Below are 22,740 nucleotides of genomic sequence, written 5' to 3'. Positions count from 1 at the left end.
GCATTAAGGTAAAGTGTAGGCAAGGATATTAGCCTTTGGCTGTATGCGTTTTCCTCTTTCCACTGTGGCTATGAGTTCTCGGTCACTGAGATCTCGAACTTCTTCCCAATAGGGTAAAGGTACCCCTAAGACCTGTGATATCCTACTTCCGACACTTGAGAAATCATTATAGAACTTGGCATCAGAATAGTGAACTTCGTCTAGGTTGAATGGCATCTAGTTTCCTGGGATGTGAATAGGCCCCAGACCAATCATTCCCTTAACGCACTGGTGGTAGGTGGAGGCCTCGAGTCTGTGCTTGTTTATCCATGGCTTTCCGAGCAGAGCGTGGTAAGTCACGTTGATGTCCATCACATAAAACTTAGTAAACGATCTGATAGGGCCAATCTTCAAGTCGATCTCAATGGATCTAATAGTTTTCTTACTACTGTTCCCAAACCCATTAATAGAGATTTGAGACCCTACCACTTTTGACGTTGGGACGCCTGCTGCAGTGAGCACTACCAATGGCAAAATGTTGACGGATGACCCAATTTCAACCAAAGCTCGCCTGATGTAGATGTCATTAATCTGCCCTTCCAAGTACACTGGCCTTCGATGGTCAGGGATAACCACTTCCATATCTTCGTCAGTGAAGATAATGGTGTTGTTGTTCTCAAGGAAAACCTTATGCTGCTAGGCAGTAGAACATTGAGGGTCATAGTCCTCGGAAACATGCATGAGAGCTTCAGCAGCAGCAATCCTTGCTTCCGGGCCATATTCGAGCTGGTAGAAGAGAGATTTGAACTTCGGGTTTTCCTAAAAGACCTACGTTGCAGTGGGCCCTTGCCTTTAGGAAAGGTAATGCTCAATTGCGTCGGCTTACATGTTGGGAAAGCTGTACAAAGTCACAGCCGTCGTTTCTTGGTTGAACAGTTTCTCTTCCGAGGTTTCCTCATTGTATTCTTCAAGCATATTGATGGTGAAGGTCTCGTCACTTAGGCTTGGGGTAAAATCCATGAGATTCACATCCTCATCTCCCCATCCCTCAGCTTGAGGCCATGGAGTATTATAGCTCTGCGGTTTAGAGTATTTGCATTAGTAAGCCTTTTCCATGTGCCCGAAAGGTTCCTAAATGGCTTCCGATTGCTTGGTGTAGTTGTTCCACAGATGGTAGTCATCGTCATCTCCAGAGCATGTAATGGCAGCTGCTACCTCATTCCCTTAATGTTCCGGTAGAGGGTCAATGTCTATGGCTTGTGTCTTACATGACAGCTCTAGTATCCCTTTGAGGTTTTTGCATGAAGAATTTTTCGCAAAGTTTGACATACAATAGAGGGATGTCCTACATACTAAACTTGTCTACCAACTTTTACCAGGTCCTGATGAAACCTGGTGTAAGGGTGATGTACCAAGTATAGGCATGATTAGTTAGGCTTTTTTAGAACTCCTTGAGACGGCGGTTGCTGTCGTCGACATGAGGACCTAAAGCATTTATGAAACGGATTATATGTTCCTTATGGCTACCTTTCCTCCCGTTAAAGAAAACAAGGTTGAGAGTCTAGTATCCCTTAAGATACGGCATATGGAGAATGCTGGTTGAATATAGTGGCTTAGGAACATATTTCCAGTCCTCCGAACTCCTATGCAGCTCTTTTTCAAGCATGGCTATGATGTCTTCCTGAGTGACAAAGGATGGTGTTTTCTCAGGACCTTTGCCAGCAGCAGCAGCTGACTCCTCTTGAGAAGAATTTTTCCTAGGCATGCAATCCTTGTCACTAGCTTTCTCATTTGGCTTTGAGATTGAGTTTTTTAACTCCTTCACAGACGTAGCAATTCCTTTTTGGGCTTCACGGAAGGCATGAATGGCTGCAATAATGTCAAGCATGTCATATTCGTCTAGGTTTTCCTGGCTTTCCTGGCGTTGGCCTTCACATTGAGACTTGCCGAGTCGGGAAATAGCCTCACCTGCGTCTGAGGCGTTGCCACTCCTGGTAGCATGTCTTTTGGATCTTGGAGCCATTGAATCAAGATTGCGACCTATCCCATGCAGAGTCGCCAATTTATGTTGGGGGACTTTTAGGTCGAAGTGGACTTAGGCTTTGAGAACGTTCTTTTGTCTCCCTTGGTATGAATTTGTAACAAGCCCCGGGATCTCTCGAAAGAGTTAGCTTGTCTTAAGAAATACCCCGGTAACATCAATGACTCGAAGATAGCATGACTGATCAAGATAATGACTTGCTTAAGTGAAGCGTGGTGTGGTGATAGGAGCATATTTAGGCGATTTACTTAGCTTGTTTTCATGCATTTATGTTATTAATTCATAGTTGTTTTAGTCTTTTAAAGTATTTTCGTGTGTGTTTTAGGTTCTAATGGCAAATGGAGCAATAAAGTGCATTTTGAGGCTATTTGGAGTATTTTTGGGCATGGATTGGATAGCTTAACCATGAAGCAAAGAGGATGGACGAAATTGAAGACTAGAAGAGTTAGGAAAGGCTACAAATATGGTGGAAGAAGTCCTAATACAATGAAGATAAGGAAGAAGCAAGAAACAAGGAACCTTATCCAACCTTATCTTATCCTATCCTAGAAACCTTATCCTATCCTATCTCTAACATTATCCTATTCTATCCTATCCAAATCAGGTGGGGGCTTAAACCTAGCTAATTAGGGGGAATCAATTACACATTTAAACACCTAATTCAGTTGTAGAACACTTATCCATACCAATGCCGCAAGACACCCCTCCTAGTAGGTTTAGGAATTGAAAACCTTTTCCTACTCTTATATCACATGTCCTAGGCCCTTTAGGTTTAGGAATCTGCCCTAAACCTTCTATTCTAGAAACCTTATCTCATCCCTACATGTGTGCCGCACCTTCCCTTCTAGAATCCCTAAATCCTAGCCGAAACTCCTATTCCCAATCCCACTTGATTTCTGCCTTGAGTTAACCTTTTTCCAATGGGATTAGGCAATCCTTTTCCTTCACTAAGTGTGCCAAACTAGCCTATATAAACTCCTTTGCCGTGCCATTTAATCACCACCACCCTTCACACAACAATCATTCATTCATAAACACAACCATCCTTTGTCGTGACCTTGCAACCACCCATCCATCATTCCCCTACTTCCATACCTCCATCCCAACCTCCAAACACCACCATCTACCCTTGCCGCACCACCATACATACCTAAATCCATCCAAAAACCCAGAAAATCATCCACAAACCCACCATAGACCCTTTGCCGTGACTTAGCAAGGAGGAGGAGAAGGAAGACCAAGCCTTGGGCGTTTGTGCATTCGAGTTGGAGTGTTGGACGTTTCTAGGTGTAATCTATCCTTTATTGTTAATGTTTAAATCTATGTTGCTTTGTTTTGTCATGAACATGAGAGGCTAAACTCGTTTTAGCCTAGGGATGCTTTGAAACCATGATTACATTTATAATATGAGTTGATTGAGTCCAGTTGTGATTTCATAAATTGTGAACGCAATTTACTTAACCGTTTGACGGATAACTTATTCTTGTATGTTTATTAGGGAGGCCTACTTAATTTGCATGCTTGAATTTGGGGCTAGAATATTAGGGTGTTTCACATAATCGTCACAAACTAATATTCACAAGTAGTTAAGGTTGTTTTCACAATCATGTTAAGTAAATTCTTGGCATAAGTTTCATGTAATTCATAGTAACTAGTGCTTCGTCAATGCTTATGGTTTTCAAAGAACTTAATGATTCTTGCTTGTATCTTTATTATGCAATTCATGTAGGGAACTTGTGGGGAATGCTTTGAGTTGTCGTATGCAATCATCCAATTCAATAACGTGAGGAAAATCTGAGGGTTAATTAGTGCAATTCACGGTTAATCTGGGGTGTTGAGGTTCATGGTTTATCGGAAAAGCAACTGGAAATCAATTTATGTTAGAACGTATCATGTGTGGAGAAGTATCCCTTGGCTATCCCATCATCCATTAGTTTTTCTTATTTTCGTCCAAAATCTGTTTTAAAGTTTTAAGTCACTTGTTTTCTTTTAAATTCGTCCAAAATCAAAACCCCCTTTCTTATTTGTTCCAAATCTGTCCAAAAGAGTCTTTTTGAGTCTTTAGAGTCAAAACCAAGTGTATTTTCGTCCAAATTAAGTCATAGAGTCTAAATTGAGTCTTTTTGGTTGTTTTGAGTCTTTAAAGTTTGTTTTGAGTCATATAAGTTAGTAAGAGTCTTGTGAGTCTGTTTAAAGTGTTTTAAAACATATTTTTACATCTTTGAGTCAATTTTCATTAGATTAGCAATCCCTCCTAATCCCCGGCCTAGAACGATCCCTACTTATATCTATACTACAATTGTCAAAAAGAGGGTTTAATTTGAGTGCTATCTTTTATCACATCATGTGGAAGCTATAAGATTATCAGTTTACATGAGAGAGAAAGGATTGCATGGCTGCATGGCATTCTTTGCTAGATGATTTGGGCTTTCCTGAGGTGATAATAAGGCTTTTCATGGTTGAGATGCTTAATGGAAAGCTATGGAAATTACTAAGGTTGCACGGATGATGATGCTTGAGGCATGGAGTATGCTTCTAGGCTAATTGGAACTTTCTGAACTTATTTCCTGGGTGGTTCTTTCTCACTGCGTTTCTCCTTTCTCTCTCTCTATTACTCTACGTGTTCCTCCAATCCCCTCTAATGGCTTTTCTCCCTCCTTTTGTAGATGGAGGGTTCTTCTCTAGGCTTCAATGGAATCTCCCTTTGTAGCTTGGTCTTCCCCTCCTTTCTCCTTAGCCCTCCTATTATTCCTATTTTGGTGTAAGATAGTTGCACTGTTGAGACTTACAATTTGTTTCTTTCTGAGACACGGCTTTCCTAGGGTGGCCTTCCATAGGCACAACTTCTGATAGTGTGCCTCATGGTTTTCGTTCGTTGGTTGTCTGTGTAGGCTAGGAAGGGAAGGTCAGCATTAAATGTCTAACTTACTGGGCTTAACATGCATTTAATACAAGAATCTAGTTTAGCCCTAACTAAGGGAGTTGGCTTGCTAGAGAAATGAGTAAACTAGGCTAATTCTTTCTCAATGATGCCTGCGTGAGATACAAAGGGTATGAGCTTGGATCTTTGGGCGCCTAAGCAACCCAAAGTCTTCCATGACCCCGATTCCACGTAAGCCCGATAACCTTTTGTAACCATCCACTTCACGATCCACTTGACGAACCTTGAATACGTGACTTGGGCTTAAGCATGGATATTGACTAAGGAAGCAGGCATGAGCATGGCGTGAATGTCCGGCTTAATCATCATGGCATGGCACGTTGGTAAATATATTCCTCGTTGATTCCGTGCCTTGGCATGTGTTTGGGCTTGAATGTAGGCTTTGCATGACAATTGGGCCTTGAGACTTGGTCGAATTGGTATGTGACATTTTTGGGCCCCAACATAAGCGAAGAGGAAGACCACCAAAATGTAGTATTGAGTGGCAAAAGCTCTCAACGGTTCCATGAGATTATTTGATGTTTGGAGATTAATTATTGTATGAGCTCTCACTTCTAAGCGAAGAGGAATACCACCAAACCGTAGTACTTAATGACAAAAGCTCTCAACAGTTCCATGAGATTTTTTGATGTTTGGAGATTAATAATGTATGAGCTGAAAGAATGTTCAACATAGGGTTATGGCCATGGTTCAGTTCACATGCGACTCTTTTAAGAGGCAAAAGCTTCTACTCGTGGTCGTTGAGATTTCGGCCACGGTGGTCGGGATGAGGGATATGCACTCTCAACATAGATCCTCCTCCACTTCCATGACTCTGACTGACTCCTACAAGAATTTCCTCAAGTGCATTTACCTCCTTCCAATTCCATCCTTCAGGGAATACCGTGGATGCTCTCTGTCGAACCAAATACTCCTACAAGAATTTCCTCAAGTGCATTTACCTCCTTCCAATTCCATCCTTCAGGGAATACCGTGGATGCTCTGTGTCGAACCAAATACTCCTACAAGAATTTCCTCAAGTACATTTACCTCCTTCCAATTCCATCCTTCAGGGAATACCGTGGATGCTCTCTCTCGAACCAAATCAAGATGGCCGAACTAAAGTATCACTACTATATTGATCTTCCACCCATGAACCTCAACTCGACATTTAGCTACGACCGCCTGATTTGGTGGCTGCTCCTAATTGCAGCAATGATATTTCATTCAACCCGACTAGACGGACGTTATCATATATATTCATCACTGCATAAAAAATGTAACGTTCTACCGATTTACAAGTTTCGGTATAAAAAGAAACAAAAAACAAAACATGATAGATGAAAGAAGGTTAAACTACACTGAAGTTACAAAATTCATGGTCTTAGCAAGCAGCTTCAAAGTCGAATAAAAAGTAAATCACACCAAGGAAACATCCACATGTTAACAAACACAAATCTCTGAACCGGGAAATCATCACTTGAAACCACGGTAGGAAAGAAGTGGGGGCCATAAAACAGGTGAATTGCACACACCACCTCGAAGCTCCAATAACTAGAGGTTTTAAATATCCTACCCCCTGTTTGAAATCAATGTCCCCTCACGATATAAATGCGCACGCCACATTAGTATCTCCTCCTAGGACTCCTTGAGCGACGTTCTCTTAGTGGTCTGCAAAAAATGAAAATGTTAACACAAGATGTTTGAAGAAACACATGCCTGAAAGTTAGTTGTAAAGGTATTGAGCATTATTATAAAGGTCCCTATACGAAAATTTCACAAGCTTTGGAGTAAAGTAAAACCTTGAGTTCTTCCTGGATCCATCAAGGAAGGATCCATTGCTGAAGGCCCAATCAACAGTTAAAACTTGTGTAAGTAATGTCTCTCCATTCATTTTGTCGATCGCAGTTTTTGCCTCTTTAAAACTTTCATATTCAATCAGTGCATATCCCTGATACAAAAAATAATTCACATTTACGTCACTAAAGAACTATTATTTAACTTCTGAATAAGAAACCGGTCAAAACACCGTCCAGAAGCCTTCTAATCATCCATATTGTCTTATGAATTTAATGGCGCATCACCAAAAACAAAAGCAAGAAATAAGTCCATTAGAATGTCAAATAGCATTTTTGCCATCCTATATTATTGCATAAATACAATACTTATTTTTCTAAAATAGGACAACAAAGACTACACTTCATAAGGAACTTTAGACTTGAGCAATATACTGATTTGGTGGTTCAAAAGCTTAATGCGAGATGCAAAAATGTTGTGGCTCAAGAAAGATGACTGCTAAGCATTTTGATACAAAAAATCCATATTATTGCTTTTACTAGAACAATATTATCACAGATGTACATATGCATTTAACATCCTTGCAAGCAGTTTCAGCACTTTAATATTTCCATTCCATAATAGATCATTTTTTTTTATTGGGTCCACTAGGATGTAAGAACTCCCAGTTCAGTTGCTTACCAAAATAACAGAAGGTCCATTCTAAGTAACAGTTTTTATTCAAAATTTAAGTTGGACGGCCATTAGGCCAGCAATGCTTTATGGCACGGAATGTTGAGCGGTGAAGCATCAACACATACATAAAATGAGTGTAGCAAAGATGAGAATGCTTCATTGAATGTGTGGGCACATGAGAAAGGATAAGATTACGAATGAGGATATCCGAGGTAAAGTAGGAGCAGCCGAAATTGAAGGAAAGATCAGAGAAAATCGGTTATGGTGGTTTGGACAAGTGAAACAAAGGCCTATAGATATTCCGGTTAAAAGATGTGATTACAAGACAGAAGTTTAGGGCCAAAGGAATAGAGGAAGACCTAAGACTTTGGAAGAGACTCTTAAGAAAAGACTTGGATTACTTGGATCTAACGGAAGACGTGGCACAGAACTGTGTACAATGGAGTTCTAGGATTCATACAGCCAACCCCACTCAGTGGGATAAGGCTTTATTGTTGTTGTAGGCAAAAACCAACAGCCTCACGCCCTACTTCAACTTTGTACCATCAAAGCACCTGATTAATGTAACAAAAGGTACTGATCTCACAGGGAAATAAGACCACCATTTCAGATTTGGAGCCTTAAGGTTCCAGTTAAAATAAATAAATAAGAAGATTTGCCAGGTAATACAGGGAATACAAAGTTTCCAGTAATCATTATAAGCCTAAAAAGATTATGTAGTCCAGACTTGGGTTAAAATACTGGCCAATATACCAAGTAAAGAGAGTAAGAACAGGATAATCAAGGTTCAGAAGTGATCTAAGTAGGTGAGGTGGTTTCTAGAGTATGTTCTAGGAACCACGTAACAATGATAAAATGAATTGGCCACGAGAGACTCCAAAATGCGGGCTATTGTTACGAAATAGAAAAGGCAACTTTCTGATTTCCTCTTCACCGTTTTCTTATTTGAGAAGAGCATGCACGTTTCTGAATTCCCTTTTTAAGCAGTCAGAATAGGTCAAAAGCCATTTGGCCTTCACTTCTTAGAGTTAAAAAACCATCTTAACATCTGGCCGTCACTTCCTTATGCATTGTCACATCCCGCCTTCCCTCGCAGTGATATTGTCCGCTTTGGCATTCTCGACCGTGGTGGAACCCGGCGCACCGGTCCGACCCCACAACGAGCGACCGCACGGTTTTGTTCTTGTGGACCGCAGTCCACAAAAGGCCTCACTGGGTATCAGAGTACGCAGCTGATATTGTCCGCTTTAACTATCTCCCGCTGTAGTGGAACCCGGCGCACCGGTCCGACCCTACAGGGGAGCTTCGTCTCACGGGTTTGTCTTCCTCTGGACTATGTCACAGCAGGAAAGGCCTCACTGGAAGGTACATGTGGGCATGGACATATAAGGTCCAGGCTCAACCCTCAAGTCGTCGATGTGGGATCTTACAATCCACCCCCCTTAGGGAGCCCGACGTCCTCGTCGGCACACCGCGCGAGCCTGAACCTGGCTCTGATACCAAATTGTCACATCCCGCCTTCCCTCGCAATGATATTGTCCGCTTTGGCATTCTCGACCGTGGTGGAACCCGGCGCACCGGTCCGACCCCACAACGAGCTACTGCTCAATTTTGTTATTGTGGACCGCAGTCCACAAAAGGCCTCACTGAAAGGTACATGTGGGCATGGACATATAAGGCCCAGGCTCAACCCTCAGGTCGTCGATGTGGGATCTTACAATCCACCCCCCTTAGGGAGCCCGACGTCCTCGTCGGCACACCGCGCGAGCCTGAGTCTGGCTATTATACCAAATTGTCACATCCCGCCTTCCCTCGCAGTGATATTGTCCGCTTTGGCATTCTCGACCGTGGTGGAACCCGGCCCACCGGTCCGACCCCACAACGAGCTACCGCACGGTTTTGTTCTTGTGGACCGCAGTCCACAAAAGGCCTCACTGAAAGGTACATGTGGGCATGGACATATAAGGCCCAGGCTCAACCCTCAAGTCGTCGATGTGGGATCTTACAATAATTGTCACATCCCGCCTTCCCTCGTAGTGATATTGTCCGTTTTGGCATTCTCGACCGTGGTTCCCGACGAGGCGGCATAATTCTGACAGAAGACACCAACTATTAGAATACTCACAAAGACACAGGACTGCCAAACCTAGGCTCTGATACCAAACTGTCACATCCCACCTTCCCTCGCAGTGATATTGTCCGCTTTGGCATTCTCGACCGTGGTGGAACCCGGCGCACCGGTCCGACCCCACAACGAGCTACCGCACGGTTTTGTTCTTGTGGACCGCAGTCCACAAAAGGCCTCACTGAAAGGTACATGTGGGCATGGACATATAAGGCTCAGGCTCAACCCTCAAGTCGTCGATGTGGGATCTTACAATCCACCCCCCTTAGGGAGCCCGACGTCCTCGTCGGCACACCGCGCGAGCCTGAGTCTGGCTCTGATACCAAATTGTCACATCCCGCCTTCCCTCGCAGTGATATTGTCCCGGGGCATAGGGAACAGCATCACCCTGATAGTGATAGACACCACCTCTACTTGCTTGACCATAATTACTCGGACCTTGTATCTGTTGAATAGGTACAGGTGGTGGCATAAAGGTCTGCTGCGGCTGACCCTGGGGACAATTCACAGTTCTATGTCCTACCTGCCCACACGTGAAACAACCACCGCTGCTATGCCTGCACTCGCCGAAATGTCGGTTATTACATCTACGGCAAAATGGGACTCGGCTTCGGCCACCATCACCTTGTCTCTGGCCTCGAGCGCCTCCATAAAACCTACCTCCTCGTCCCTGTCCAGAGGTACTGAAACCACCACTAGACGAACTTGAACTAGTACCACCCCTCTTGAAGTTCTGAGTCTGGCGAGGCCCAAGCGACATTTGACTTTTTCCTTTGTCATCTTTCTTTTCATCACTGTCACTCGACATATTCTCTGAGTCCTCAATCCTCAATAGTATCTCGTAAAAATCCTGGTAGGACTCACAGTGAGTAGTAGTCGCCATAGAACGCCATCTCTTCCTAGTGCCTAAGCGGAAACGACGAAGCATCTCCGCCGGATTACCAGCGACGTCAGGATAGTAACGAGACAGATCAGTGAACTTACGATAATACTCGTTAGCCGTCATCTTTCGCTGTTTCAACTCGGTGAATTCCTATTTCTTACGATCAATGTACTCAGGGGGCACAAACCTCCTCTGAAACACATCCTTGAAAACATTCCAATCAGTCCTCTGAGCTGGCGTCAACCTACGAAGCTCCTGCTCCCACCAGGCTGCAGACTCCATCTCCAGAAACCATGAGGTTGTCTCGACCCACCTCTCCATAGGAAGGTTCCCCTGATTGTGCAACACACTCTCTTTCTCTCCCGGGATTCCCTCACTCTCTGTCTCTTCTCTGTCTCTATCTCTCTCTCTCTCTCTCCCCGAGTTCTTCCTCTTCTTTCTTCAACATACGGACAACACACACATATACTCAAACCTTCACAAATCAAGAAACCAATTACACCATTGAACTCGTGAAGTTGTGAGGAGCATGTTCGACATCTTACTTTGGTGTTGAAAAGGTTGAGGGAACACCAATTGTATGCTAAGTTTTAACAAGTACCAGTTCTGGTTAGATCAAGTTGCATTTTTGCGGCACATCATTTCTGCTCAAGGTATTCTGGTTGACCCTCAGAAGGTTGCAGCTGTGGAGAGTTGGGAGCAACCACGAACCGTCACCGAAGTGAGAAGTTTCCTTGGTTTGGCAGGGTATTATCGGAGATTCGTTAAGGATTTTTCGGTGATTGCTTTGCCATTGACGAGGTTAACAAGGAAAGATGTTAAATTCGAGTGGGATGATAAGTGTGAGCAGAGTTTCCAGCAGTTGAAGCATTGTCTCACTCATGCACCTGCTTTGGCACTCCCGGACGATAGTGGTGATTTCGAGGTTTATAGTGATGCTTCCTTGAATGGTCTGGGATGTGTATTGATGCAGCATGGTAGGGTGATTGCTTATGCTTCGCGGCAGTTGAAACCCCATGAGATGAATTACCCTACACATGATTTGGAGTTGGCTGCTATCATCTTTGCGTTGAAGTTGTGGAGACATTATCTTTACGGAGAGAAGTGTAGGATCTTCACAGATCACAAAAGTCTTCAGTATCTCTTTACTCAGAAGGAACTTAATCTTCGTCAACGAAGGCGCAGAGCGATGGTTGGAACACATACAGAATACTTTCCGTGTGTTGCACAATCAGGGGAACCTTCCTATGGAGAGGTGGGTCGAGACAACCTCATGGTTTCTGGAGATGGAGTCTGCAGCCTGGTGGGAGCAGGAGCTTCGTAGGTTGACGCCAGCTCAGAGGACTGATTGGAATGTTTTCAAGGATGTGTTTCAGAGGAGGTTTGTGCCCCCTGAGTACATTGATCGTAAGAAACAGAAATTCACCGAGTTGAAACAGCGAAAGATGACGGCTAACGAGTATTATGGTAAGTTCACTGATCTGTCTCGTTACTATCCTGACGTCGCTGGTAATCCGGCGGAGATGCTTCGTCGTTTCCGCTTAGGCACTAGGAAGAGATGGCATTCTATAGCGACTACTACTCACTGTGAGTCCTACCAGGATTTTTACGAGATACTATTGAGGATTGAGGACTCAGAGAATATGTCGAGTGACAGTGATGAAAAGAAAGATGACAAAGGAAAAAGTCAAATGTCGCTTGGGCCTCGCCAGACTCAGAACTTCAAGAGGGGTGGTACTAGTTCAAGTTCGTCTAGTGGTTGTTTCAGTACCTCTGGACAGGAACGAGGAGGTAGGTTTTATGGAGGCGCTCGAGGCCAGAGACAAGGTGATGGTGGCCGAAGCCGAGTCCCATTTTGCCGTAGATGTAATAACCGACATTTCGGCGAGAGCAGGCATAGCAGCGGTGGTTGTTTCACGTGTGGGCAGGTAGGACATAGAGCTGTGAATTGTCCCCAGGGTCAGCAGCAGAAGCCGCAGCAGACCTTTATGCCACCACCTGTACCTATTCAACAGATACAAGGTCCGAGTAATTATGGTCAAGCAAGTAGAGGTGGTGCCTATCACTATCAGGGTGATGCTGTTCCCTATGCCCCGGGACAATATCACTGCGAGTGAAGGCGGGATGTGACAATTTGGTATCAGAGTCAGACTCAGGCTCGCGCGGTGTGCCGACGAGGACGTCGGGCTCCCTAAGGGGGGTGGATTGTAAGATCCCACATCGACGACTTGAGGGTTGAGCCTGGGCCTTATATGTCCATGCCCACATGTACCTTTCAGTGAGGACTTTTGTGGACTGCGGTCCACAAGAACAAAACCGTGCGGTAACTCGTTGTGGGGTCGGACCGGTGCGCCGGGTTCCACCACGGTTGAGAATGCCAAAGCGGATAATATCACTGCGAGGGAAGGCGGGATGTGACAATTTGGTATCAGAGCCAGACTCAGGCTCGCGCGGTGTGCCGACGAGGACGTCGGGCTCCCTAAGGGGGGTGGATTGTAAGATCCCACATCGACGACTTGAGGGTTGAGCCTGGGCCTTATATGTCCATGCCCACATGTACCTTTCAGTGAGGCCTTTTGTGGACTGCGGTCCACAAGAACAAAATCGTGCGGTAGCTCGTTGTGGGGTCGGACCGGTGCGCCGGGTTCCACCACGGTCGAGAATGCCAAAGCGGACAATATCACTGCGAGGGAAGGTGGGATGTGACAGTTTGGTATCAGAGCCTAGGTTTGGCAGTCCTGTGTCTTTGTGAGTATTCTAATAGTTGGTGTCTTCTGTCAGAATTATGCCGCCTCGTCGGGAACCACGGTCGAGAATGCCAAAGCGGACAATATCACTACGAGGGAAGGCGGGATGTGACAATTATTGTAAGATCCCACATCGACGACTTGAGGGTTGAGCCTGGGCCTTATATGTCCATGCCCACATGTACCTTTCAGTGAGGCCTTTTGTGGACTGCGGTCCACAAGAACAAAACCGTGCGGTAGCTCGTTGTGGGGTCGGACCGGTGGGCCGGGTTCCACTACGGTCGAGAATGCCAAAGCGGACAATATCACTGCGAGGGAAGGCGGGATGTGACAATTTGGTATAATAGCCAGACTCAGGCTCGCGCGGTGTGCCGACGAGGACGTCGGGCTCCCTAAGGGGGGTGGATTGTAAGATCCCACATCGACGACCTGAGGGTTGAGCCTGGGCCTTATATGTCCATGCCTACATGTACCTTTCAGTGAGGCCTTTTGTGGACTGCGGTCCACAATAACAAAATCGAGCAGTAGCTCGTTGTGGGGTCGGACCGGTGCGCCGGGTTCCACCACGGTCGAGAATGCCAAAGCGGACAATATCATTGCGAGGGAAGGCGGGATGTGACAATTTGGTATCAGAGCCAGGTTCAGGCTCGCGCGGTGTGCCGACGAGGACGTCGGGCTCCCTAAGGGGGGTGGATTGTAAGATCCCACATCGACGACTTGAGGGTTGAGCCTGGACCTTATATGTCCATGCCCACATGTACCTTCCAGTGAGGCCTTTCCTGCTGTGACATAGTCCAGAGGAAGACAAACCCGTGAGACGAAGCTCCCCTGTAGGGTCGGACCGGTGCGCCGGGTTCCACTACAGCGGGAGATAGTTAAAGCGGACAATATCAACTGCGTACTCTGATACCCAGTGAGGCCTTTTGTGGACTGCGGTCCACAAGAACAAAACCGTGCGGTAGCTCGTTGTGGGGTCGGACCGGTGCGCTGGGTTCCACCACGGTCGAGAATGCCAAAGCGGACAATATCACTGCGAGGGAAGACGGGATGTGACAATTTGGTATCAGAGCCAGACTCAGGCTCGCACGGTGTGCCGACGAGGACGTCGGGCTCTCTAAGGGGGGTGGATTGTAAGATCCCACATCGACGACTTGAGGGTTGAGCCTGGGCCTTATATGTCCATGCCCACATGTACCTTTCAGTGAGGCCTTTTGTGGACTGCGGTCCACAAGAACAAAACCGTGCGGTAGCTCGTTGTGGGGTCGGACCGGTGCGCCGGGTTCCACCACGGTCGAGAATGCCAGGGAGGAGTATCAGCAGGGTGAGATTGCCACTAGTAGTGCAGGGTCTTCGAGGCAGATGGGTCAGTCCAGTCAGGGGCGTGGAGCTCAAGGTCGCGGTGTTCAAGCGAGCAGAGGTCGCGGCGGACGACAGCAGGGTCAGGGGCGTATTCATAATATTTCCCTGCAGGATGCTCAGAACAACCCGGATCTAATTATGGGTACGTTAAACATTCTTGGTTATTTTGCTAGAGTCTTAATTGATTGTGGAGCTACACATTCCGTTATTTCTCATACATTTGCTCAAGTAACGCAACCTCGCCCCACACCTCTAGGGTACGATTTAGAGTTCGCTATGCCTAGAGGGGAGAGATGTGTTGTAGATTGTATGTACCCAGGATGTCCAGTGATAGTAGAGGGTGTTGTTATGCCCGCTGATCTTATCCCGTTAGATATTGTTGATTTTGATGTGATTTTGGGCACGGATTGGTTGCATTTCTATCGTGCCAACATTGATTGTTACGGGAAAGTAGTTACGTTTCACCGTCCTGGACTACCTGAGGTTACCTTTGTGGGTGAGCAGAGTGGGGTGAGACACGGTGTTATTTCGGCTTTGCGAGCGAAGAAGTTGTTGTCTAAAGGTTGTCAGGGGTATCTAGCTCATGTGGTGTTAGATGAGACCGTTCCTAGCAGAATTGAGGATGTGAGAGTGGTCAGACACTTCCCTGATGTTTTTCCTGAGGATTTACCTGGTTTACCCCCAGATTGAGACGTGGATTTCACTATTGAGTTACTTCCAGGTACTAATCCTATTTCATTAACTCCTTATCGTATGGCTCCCGCTGAGTTAAGGGAATTGAAAGTTCAGTTACAGGAATTAGTGGATAAGGGGTTCATTCAGCCTAGTACTTCGCCTTGGGGCGCTCCAGTGTTGTTTGTGAAAAAGAAAGATGGGACTTTGAGGCTGTGTATCGACTACAGGCAATTGAATCGGGTGACGATTAAAAACCGTTATCCATTGCCTCGTATCGACGATTTGTTTGATCAGCTGAGAGGTGCTTGTGTATTTTCTAAGATAGACTTGAGGTCTGGGTACTATCAGCTGAAGATTAGTAGGGATGATGTTCCTAAGACGGCGTTCAGGACTCGTTACGGTCATTACGAGTTTCTGGTTATGCCATTTGGGTTGACGAATGCACCAGCAGCTTTTATGGATTTAATGAACCGGGTGTTTCAGCCTTACTTGGATAGATTTGTTATTGTCTTCATTGACGATATTCTGGTGTATTCTAAGTCCAATCATTTAATTAAAATGACTGGTAGTCCAACAGATTGTATTTTTTCTAAAATTCAATTCAAAATCTTCATGGTCTTCTGAAAATTCTGGTCACTTCTGCTGATTTTCGATTGATTAATATCCTAGAGTAAAAACATTTCCATCCTTGACTAGAAAATATCGAACAATTTCATCCATAACATTATTTTGTTCTGTTCTGGTATTCTCCATATTCCACAACTGATCAATTAGTTTTTACAACAGTTTTTCCATTTTCCAATAATTTTAAAAAATGCACATCAAAATTTCATGTATTGTAATGGAAGTCCAATCATACCTTCACAAACCCAGTGCGGCGATCAAGATTTAAATGCAAATTTTTTATCTCCCCAAATTCACCAAATGCATCTTGTAGGTGGTCCTCTTGGGCCTCCTCATGTACCCCAGTGACCAGAATAATCCATCCCTCAACGGCTGTAGACATTTTCAAAATGAAAGGAAGAAACTGTCAGGGGATGCAAAGATAAACTATATGTAAGTAGGAAACATAATGTCCTTCCTATATGGCTACAAAAATATACAAAACTTTCTAATTTGAAAGAAAAGGTTCTGTGTAAACTGCACAAGAATATCATTCTTGACTGACCAGAATCAAAACAATCGGGATTTATTCTAAATAATTCAACTATTGAGGCCTGAGCATAACTGAAAGAAGTCTACAAGCAATGGAAGGCAATAATAAGCAAATTAATATAAGTTCCTTCGTAGTTGAGATAAAGAATGAATTCTTGACTTGGTACACATTCAAGCAGCTTCTTTCAGTAGTTGAAATTATGAGCCACCAACCCAAAATATATGATATTAGCCACTAGAGGTCAAATGAAACAGATTAAAATTAAAGCTTAACGTTTAAATTTGAACTAGTAAAAAAATTGCAAAGAGGTAGAAAAGATAATGAACAGAACATGAGGCTATATACACACCTATAAGAAAAATAAAAAATAAAGGAAAACATGACTTCCAAATAACTAGGACCCTGTTATTGGTACAGAATACTGAAGCAGATGCTAGAGCTAGACTGCACATATGGTAGGCTATGCTTAACTAAAGAAGCCTAGCCCCATAGAAGTTCATATTAAGTCTCTAGAAAAGCAGTTCAAGATTGCCGTTAACAGAGAAAATAAAATTTAACCCCTCAGTGCAACCAAAAAGATCCTATGTTGCCAAAAAAGAAGGAAAGAACATGAAGTTTAAAAGTCATAAGCTTTCAAATGAAAACAAAATGGAAAATTGAATGACTTTTCTGCACCTTGGAGAAGGAGCTTCCCATATTCTTTGTATTATTTCTTTTTCATGAAAAACCTCTAGAAGAAAAAAAGATTTAAAATAATCTCACGCTCATCTCGTTCTTGCCAAAACATTGACCTTGCTGCCTGTTGTTGTTGAACACTAAGTAGGGGGTACTATGAGATAAAACCATCTCCAAAATTCATGACCCATTAAAACAGCACTCTCATCCATTGCATAAAAAGCAGTTGAATAATGTGACACATGAAAAAAAGCAACCACGTGTTGTATAGATACATATGTGAATAACTGAAGTATATTCACACAAAATAATCTCTCAAGATATCTAAAGTTCAAACTCAAAAACAGAAATCCAAAGTTCAAACTCAAGAATGGAAATCCAAATTCCACTTTCAAGGGCAGAAATTTCCAAGAACTTAATTATATCTTATCACAAAACACACACACTACCACCCCACCCCCTCCCCCCAAAAAAACAAATAAAAAAAATAAAAAAAATACCCACAGAGATAGACCTATTTTCCCCAATGAATCCGGACAAACAACAGGGAAGAATCCTCAAGAGCAGAAATTTCCAAGAACTTAATCCTTTTGCATTAAATCTAAATTACAAACAAAAGAATCCTACAAATCCAATCAAGAACCTTTTCTATCAGGTAAAACTCCAAGAATCCTCAAACCCTAGCTACCAGTCAATTTAAAAATTGAAACTTTCCCCAAAACATACAATCCAAGCTACCAATCGAATCAGGAACCTATTTCTATCAAATAAAACTCCCAAGAATCCTAAAGTAATAGCTACCAATCAATAGAGGGGAGCGAGAGGGGGAGCGCGAGAGAGAGAGAGCTTACATCGTTGGGGTTCGAGGCCGTCAGAAGAGTTGAGAGAGTCGAAGTCGGAGGCAGCGAGGCGGCTGTTACGGTCGGCATTGAGATCTTCACGGAATCCGCGACCTTTGGTCTTCTTAGGGACGGCGGACGCCGCTCCAACGCCGGTGATAGCGGACTTGAGCTTGGGGAGTGGGGCCCTGGGGGAGGCGGAGGGCTCGGCGTCGACGGCTCCGTCCTCGTCCATGAGGTCGTCATCTTCGGGCTCGAAGTCCACCGTTTCTACGTCTCCGCTCGCCATAGCTGATGCTCTCACAGTCACAGCTCTCGATGGTCCTAGTTTTAGATGAGGAAGGAAAAAGGGCGCAAGGGTTCGGGAATTGGGACGATTGGGATTTATGGGTTTCGGCTTTTGGGCCTTTGGAGGGTCGATAGCCGTCTTGTCCTTTTCTTTTGGATGTGTTACATTTTTTTTACTTCTTACGTGTATCTTGTTAATTTCTATCATTTGATCGTCTTCAATTCATTGGATCCGACAGTTGAAAATTAAAAGAGTGTGTGAGAACCTTTCCTTTTTGGGTTTTTTTCTGTTTTTTTTTTGGGGGGAGGTAAATAACCGGGTGGACTGCCCAAAAAACTAGCTATCTATATCATAAACAATTGAGTTCTAATCCAATCATGCGGATTTTCAAAATAATGGTATCCAATTGGCAATGTCATATGCCTTCATGTTCTTCTCCTAGTAAACATGTACTAACTCGCATTTTGCTATGCATATCATAAGTTGTCTGCACTAATCAATGATATTTGCAAAATGATGAAAGCTCGTATCGGTCATATTATTAATTAAATTAACCACAAGAGCCGAATCCATTTCCACCTATAATCTTGAAATGCTTTGTCAACTCCAAGTTTCAGTCCAAAATATAGCCCTAAAATTTCAGCATCAACCACCTGACCTTTTGCCCAAAGTGACAGAGAACCTACCAAGCAATCACCGTTCTTGTCTCTAAAAACTCTTCTTGCACCTATAATTCCAGTAGCATTGGTCTGAGAACCGTCCGCATTAAGCTTCACCCTCTCTGCAGTAGGTGGATCCCAAGCCAGAGACACACTTGCATCTCAGGAACATTAGAGCATACACACTTATAGGCATCATACCACTCATTTGCAACCTTAAAGATAACACCTTTGGGAGATTGCGGCCTTGCGAAGTTGTCTTCAAAGAGTTGTTTATTCCTCCATTTCCATATATCTCAACAAGTAGAAATAAAAGCATTGCTCCACCGAATTTGTTCAGACCATACTAACTTGGATTTCAAATTAGCCAACAACCAAGCTGTAGCATCAAGATTAAAGGAGAGTCGTACCGGTCTAGGCATTCCCATCAATTCCTAATTACTCCTTGCTCTTGGGCAGTCTCGAAGAATAAAGGACGAGAGAAATTCAGCCAGATTTCTCTTGGCCCTTTACTCATTCGTTAAAAGTTCCTTTGGAAATTAACCACATAAAAATTTTAATTTTTGGTGGGCAAGTCAACTTCCATATAAAATACCACGGAGAATCAGGCCATTCATCGCCTTCAAAAGGAGCTCATAAGGTGTTTTGACACTAAAAAGGCCATTGGCAATTTGTCCCCATATTTGTTTATCCATGCCAACACCCAAAACACCAGCTGGATGACTGGCTATTATTTGCACTAGCTCTTCTGGAAGCTCATTCCTCAATTTGCTCATGTCCCACTATCTATCTTTATGTCATCTGCAACACAAGAGTTCATAGGCAAATCATTAACATTACCAACTTTGTTGATTAACGGCTCTCCACTAAGAACCCATGGATCCACCCAAAACTTTGTGTTTAGTCCATTCCTATCCTCCAAAGCATACCCGTTCTTAGTAATTCAATACCACGCAACACACTCTTCTATGTATAACAAGTGGGGTGCTTAGTTGCTAGAGTGGGGTTAATTTTTAATTATGTGTTATAGGTTATAAATTTCGAGGTTCCCATCTTAACGAAACTTGCCTACACATGTTAATAATTACTATTAAATTCAAAAATATGTAATATCACAAATAAAAATATAAAATAAGACATTGTTATCTACACTCCAAAGTTCTCATTTTATACTCCAACACATTTTGCTCTCCAACCTTTCTACATTAAAAAAAAATACACTTGTGAGGATTGCAAACTGAGATTTTTGGATTGCCAATGACAGTTCCCATTAAATAAATTAAAATATTTTTCAAGAGTTGTTTGTAACAATGTTTTATATTTTTAAATTTAGGCTAAAAATCTCGTCAATATGGACAATTTCTTGTGAAGCCACAATGTTTCAAGCTTCTCAAGCATGTTTACACCTTCTTGGCATACTTTTGATATTAGAGACTAGTTGTGCCTTTTTCCATTGTTGCATCCTGAAAATTGGCATGCTACATTACTAATATAGTTCTTTGTATCCATACAACTCTCATTAAAGATAACCAAGTAAAAAAAATTATATTCTTTTGGACTGACTACAATACTTACATGCAATTGTTTTTTTAAGGATATTTACACGTATTTAATACAATCACCATCTGCCAGTCAAATATAATTCGTGGTGATTGTATTAATACATGTAAGTATGGTAGCCAAATCCTATTTTTTAAACTATACTTATTAAGTAATAACCTCTTTATAGTAATAAAATGGTTATGTCCTAACATTATGACAGTATAGAGGTTTTACTATAGTACCTTTGAGAGTTTTTCCACTATTGGGAGCCTACTTTCACACAAATTTTTTAGCCTCTCAAGTATCTCTCTTTTAGATTAAACAATGATGCGTAGGAGAAGAAAAATGATAGGTGTTTATCATTTCTCTTTTCATATTTCTTTTCCACAAAAGTCACGTCCATGATTGATCACATTGTATTTGGTCCAAGATCAATATAACTATTTTTTGGAAGGAAAAAAGATTAAAAGCTTTTTGTGACATCTAAGCCATCACCAAATGAGATGTTGAAACTGTTACATAAATATATAACAGTAACAAATGACGTACCATTTACTCCAACTGAGATGTCAAAGCTGACATGAAAGAGAAGGCCAAGTTAACATGGATAAATAGATGTTAAATTTGAAGCTGCCTTCAAATATGATTTTTGCTATTTCCAAAGGCATTCTACTTGTCTTATACCTTAAATGCTAGCATATTTAAGTATTATTTTATTTCTACTAATTAATAAAATACTCATTGTCAACCAAAATCCTATCAAATTATCAGTTTCATCCTCTAATTAAGACAGAACATGAATAAGAAATATGGGGCAGAAATATAATTTCATACAACCAAATTTTGCTTCTTTTTTTTTTCTTTCAAAGTCTCACAAACATATAATCCTAACATATCTCTAATTTAAAAAATAAAAAATAAAAAAAAATAAAATCTCTCACACACTTTGTGTGTGCCCATATGCTAGTTATTTTTAAACCAACAACAACCCAATTTTTATTATTTTTGTTTTAATAAAAAACATAAATGAAACAATAAATTTGGCATATCGAATATGAGGAAAATATTGACAATATGTCAAATTGTCAAGTCAGCCATCAAATAGAAATTTGACGTTTTGAATTTGACATCTTCTTTGGAGATGCTCTAAATTTTGTAATTAAATTATATGAAAGTTGATGATTAGATTATTACTTAAATTTTAATTAACGTGATTATTTCTTATCGGTGACACATTATTTAGTTTGCAAATTTGGTCTACAAATTTAATCTGCTTGGTGTTACCCGTAGTCATCGACACCACTTGCCGCTCCAACGACACTGTCAACCGCCATCTTATCAGCCTCTTCGACTTTAAAGCCCCGCATTCAAACAAACCCGACAACTCTATCAAAACCTCCGACGTAATGGTGGACCCTTCCCCTAACCTCTGGTTCTGCCCCTACATCCCTACCACCACCGACGTTGCCGCCAAACTACCACTCATTATCTAGTGGATTCGTGTTCTTTTCTGCCAACTCACAACCCTACAATAACCTCTGCAAATGCCTCGCCACCGAACTCCTCGCAGTAGTCACCTCAGTCAACTACTGCCATGCGCCAGAGCATCGGTATCCCTCCCAGTACGAAGACGGCTTCAACGTCCTCAAATTCATTGACACAACAAGAATTGAAGGCCTTGATCTTAACAAGGTTGACATCACCCAGTGTTTCCTCCCCAGAGACAGCGTTGGCGACAACCTGGCCCACCACGTGGCAATCAAAGCGAGTAACCATGGGTTTTGCTTTTGCCAGATGAGGGTGATTGGACTAATAGCTACAACCATTTTTTGGCGGGAAAGAAAGGACCAACCATAAATTCAAATCTCGTGAATGGTTTTTGTTTATGCCACTTAGTACTACGATCTAATGGTATTCTTCTATACTAGTAAGTGACAGACCATAAATTCAAATCTCGTGAATGGAGAGTCTGAAATTAATTTATTCCTACACCCCCTAGTGTCAATTTACGCCTTAGACTATTTTTCTTGCTACTTTATCCCTAAAATGAGCATGAAATATCCAAGTTACTCTCCTAACGTTATATCTAGTAGGAAAAACTATTTGTGCGACCAAATTTTGCACGACAAAGCAAAATCCATCGCGCAATGATGTTTTGCGCAACGACAAGAGATCCATCGTTGCGCAAGAGTGTTTACACAACAAGAAAAATGTGTTCGTCGCGCAAACCCAGTAAGAAAACCTCGGGTGTTTTTTTTTTGGGTGCAAAATAAATGTGCGACAAAGTCTTTGTCGCGCAAAGATTCTTCAGTTTTTTGGGGCAGAGCATTCGACGCATGGGAAATAGAGGAACACTTGTGCGATGAAGGCTTAGTCGCA

The 22,740-nt window shown here is 42.8% G+C and overlaps 2 protein-coding genes and 1 pseudogene across 2 annotated transcripts; 1 reads left to right on the top strand and 2 right to left on the bottom strand.

The window, feature by feature from the left end:
- Nucleotides 1–216: 216 nt before the first annotated feature.
- On the bottom strand, nucleotides 217–621 carry LOC125472861. Its single transcript, XM_048574813.1, has one exon. It carries the CDS (start codon nucleotides 619–621, stop codon nucleotides 217–219), a length of 405 nt encoding a protein of 134 aa, XP_048430770.1.
- Nucleotides 622–6,258: 5,637 nt separating this feature from the next.
- Nucleotides 6,259–18,264, bottom strand: LOC103955892 (RNA-binding protein Y14). The gene is made up of 4 exons (XM_009367805.3): nucleotides 17,884–18,264; nucleotides 16,061–16,197; nucleotides 6,743–6,891; nucleotides 6,259–6,611 (listed from the first exon to the last, which is right to left on the bottom strand). Exons 1-4 carry the CDS (start codon nucleotides 18,158–18,160, stop codon nucleotides 6,566–6,568), a joined length of 609 nt encoding a protein of 202 aa, XP_009366080.1. The 5' UTR covers nucleotides 18,161–18,264; the 3' UTR covers nucleotides 6,259–6,565.
- Nucleotides 18,265–21,415: 3,151 nt separating this feature from the next.
- Nucleotides 21,416–22,270, top strand: LOC125472860 (annotated as a pseudogene).
- The last annotated feature ends 470 nt before the right edge of the window (nucleotides 22,271–22,740 follow it).

This window comes from the organism of the source record quoted next, unplaced genomic scaffold (assembly GCF_019419815.1).
Source record: "Pyrus x bretschneideri cultivar Hongxiangsu unplaced genomic scaffold, Pyrus_bretschneideri_v1 Contig75, whole genome shotgun sequence".
Taxonomy (NCBI): Eukaryota; Viridiplantae; Streptophyta; class Magnoliopsida; order Rosales; family Rosaceae; genus Pyrus; species Pyrus x bretschneideri.
This window is presented reverse-complemented; position numbering and strand designations above follow the sequence as displayed.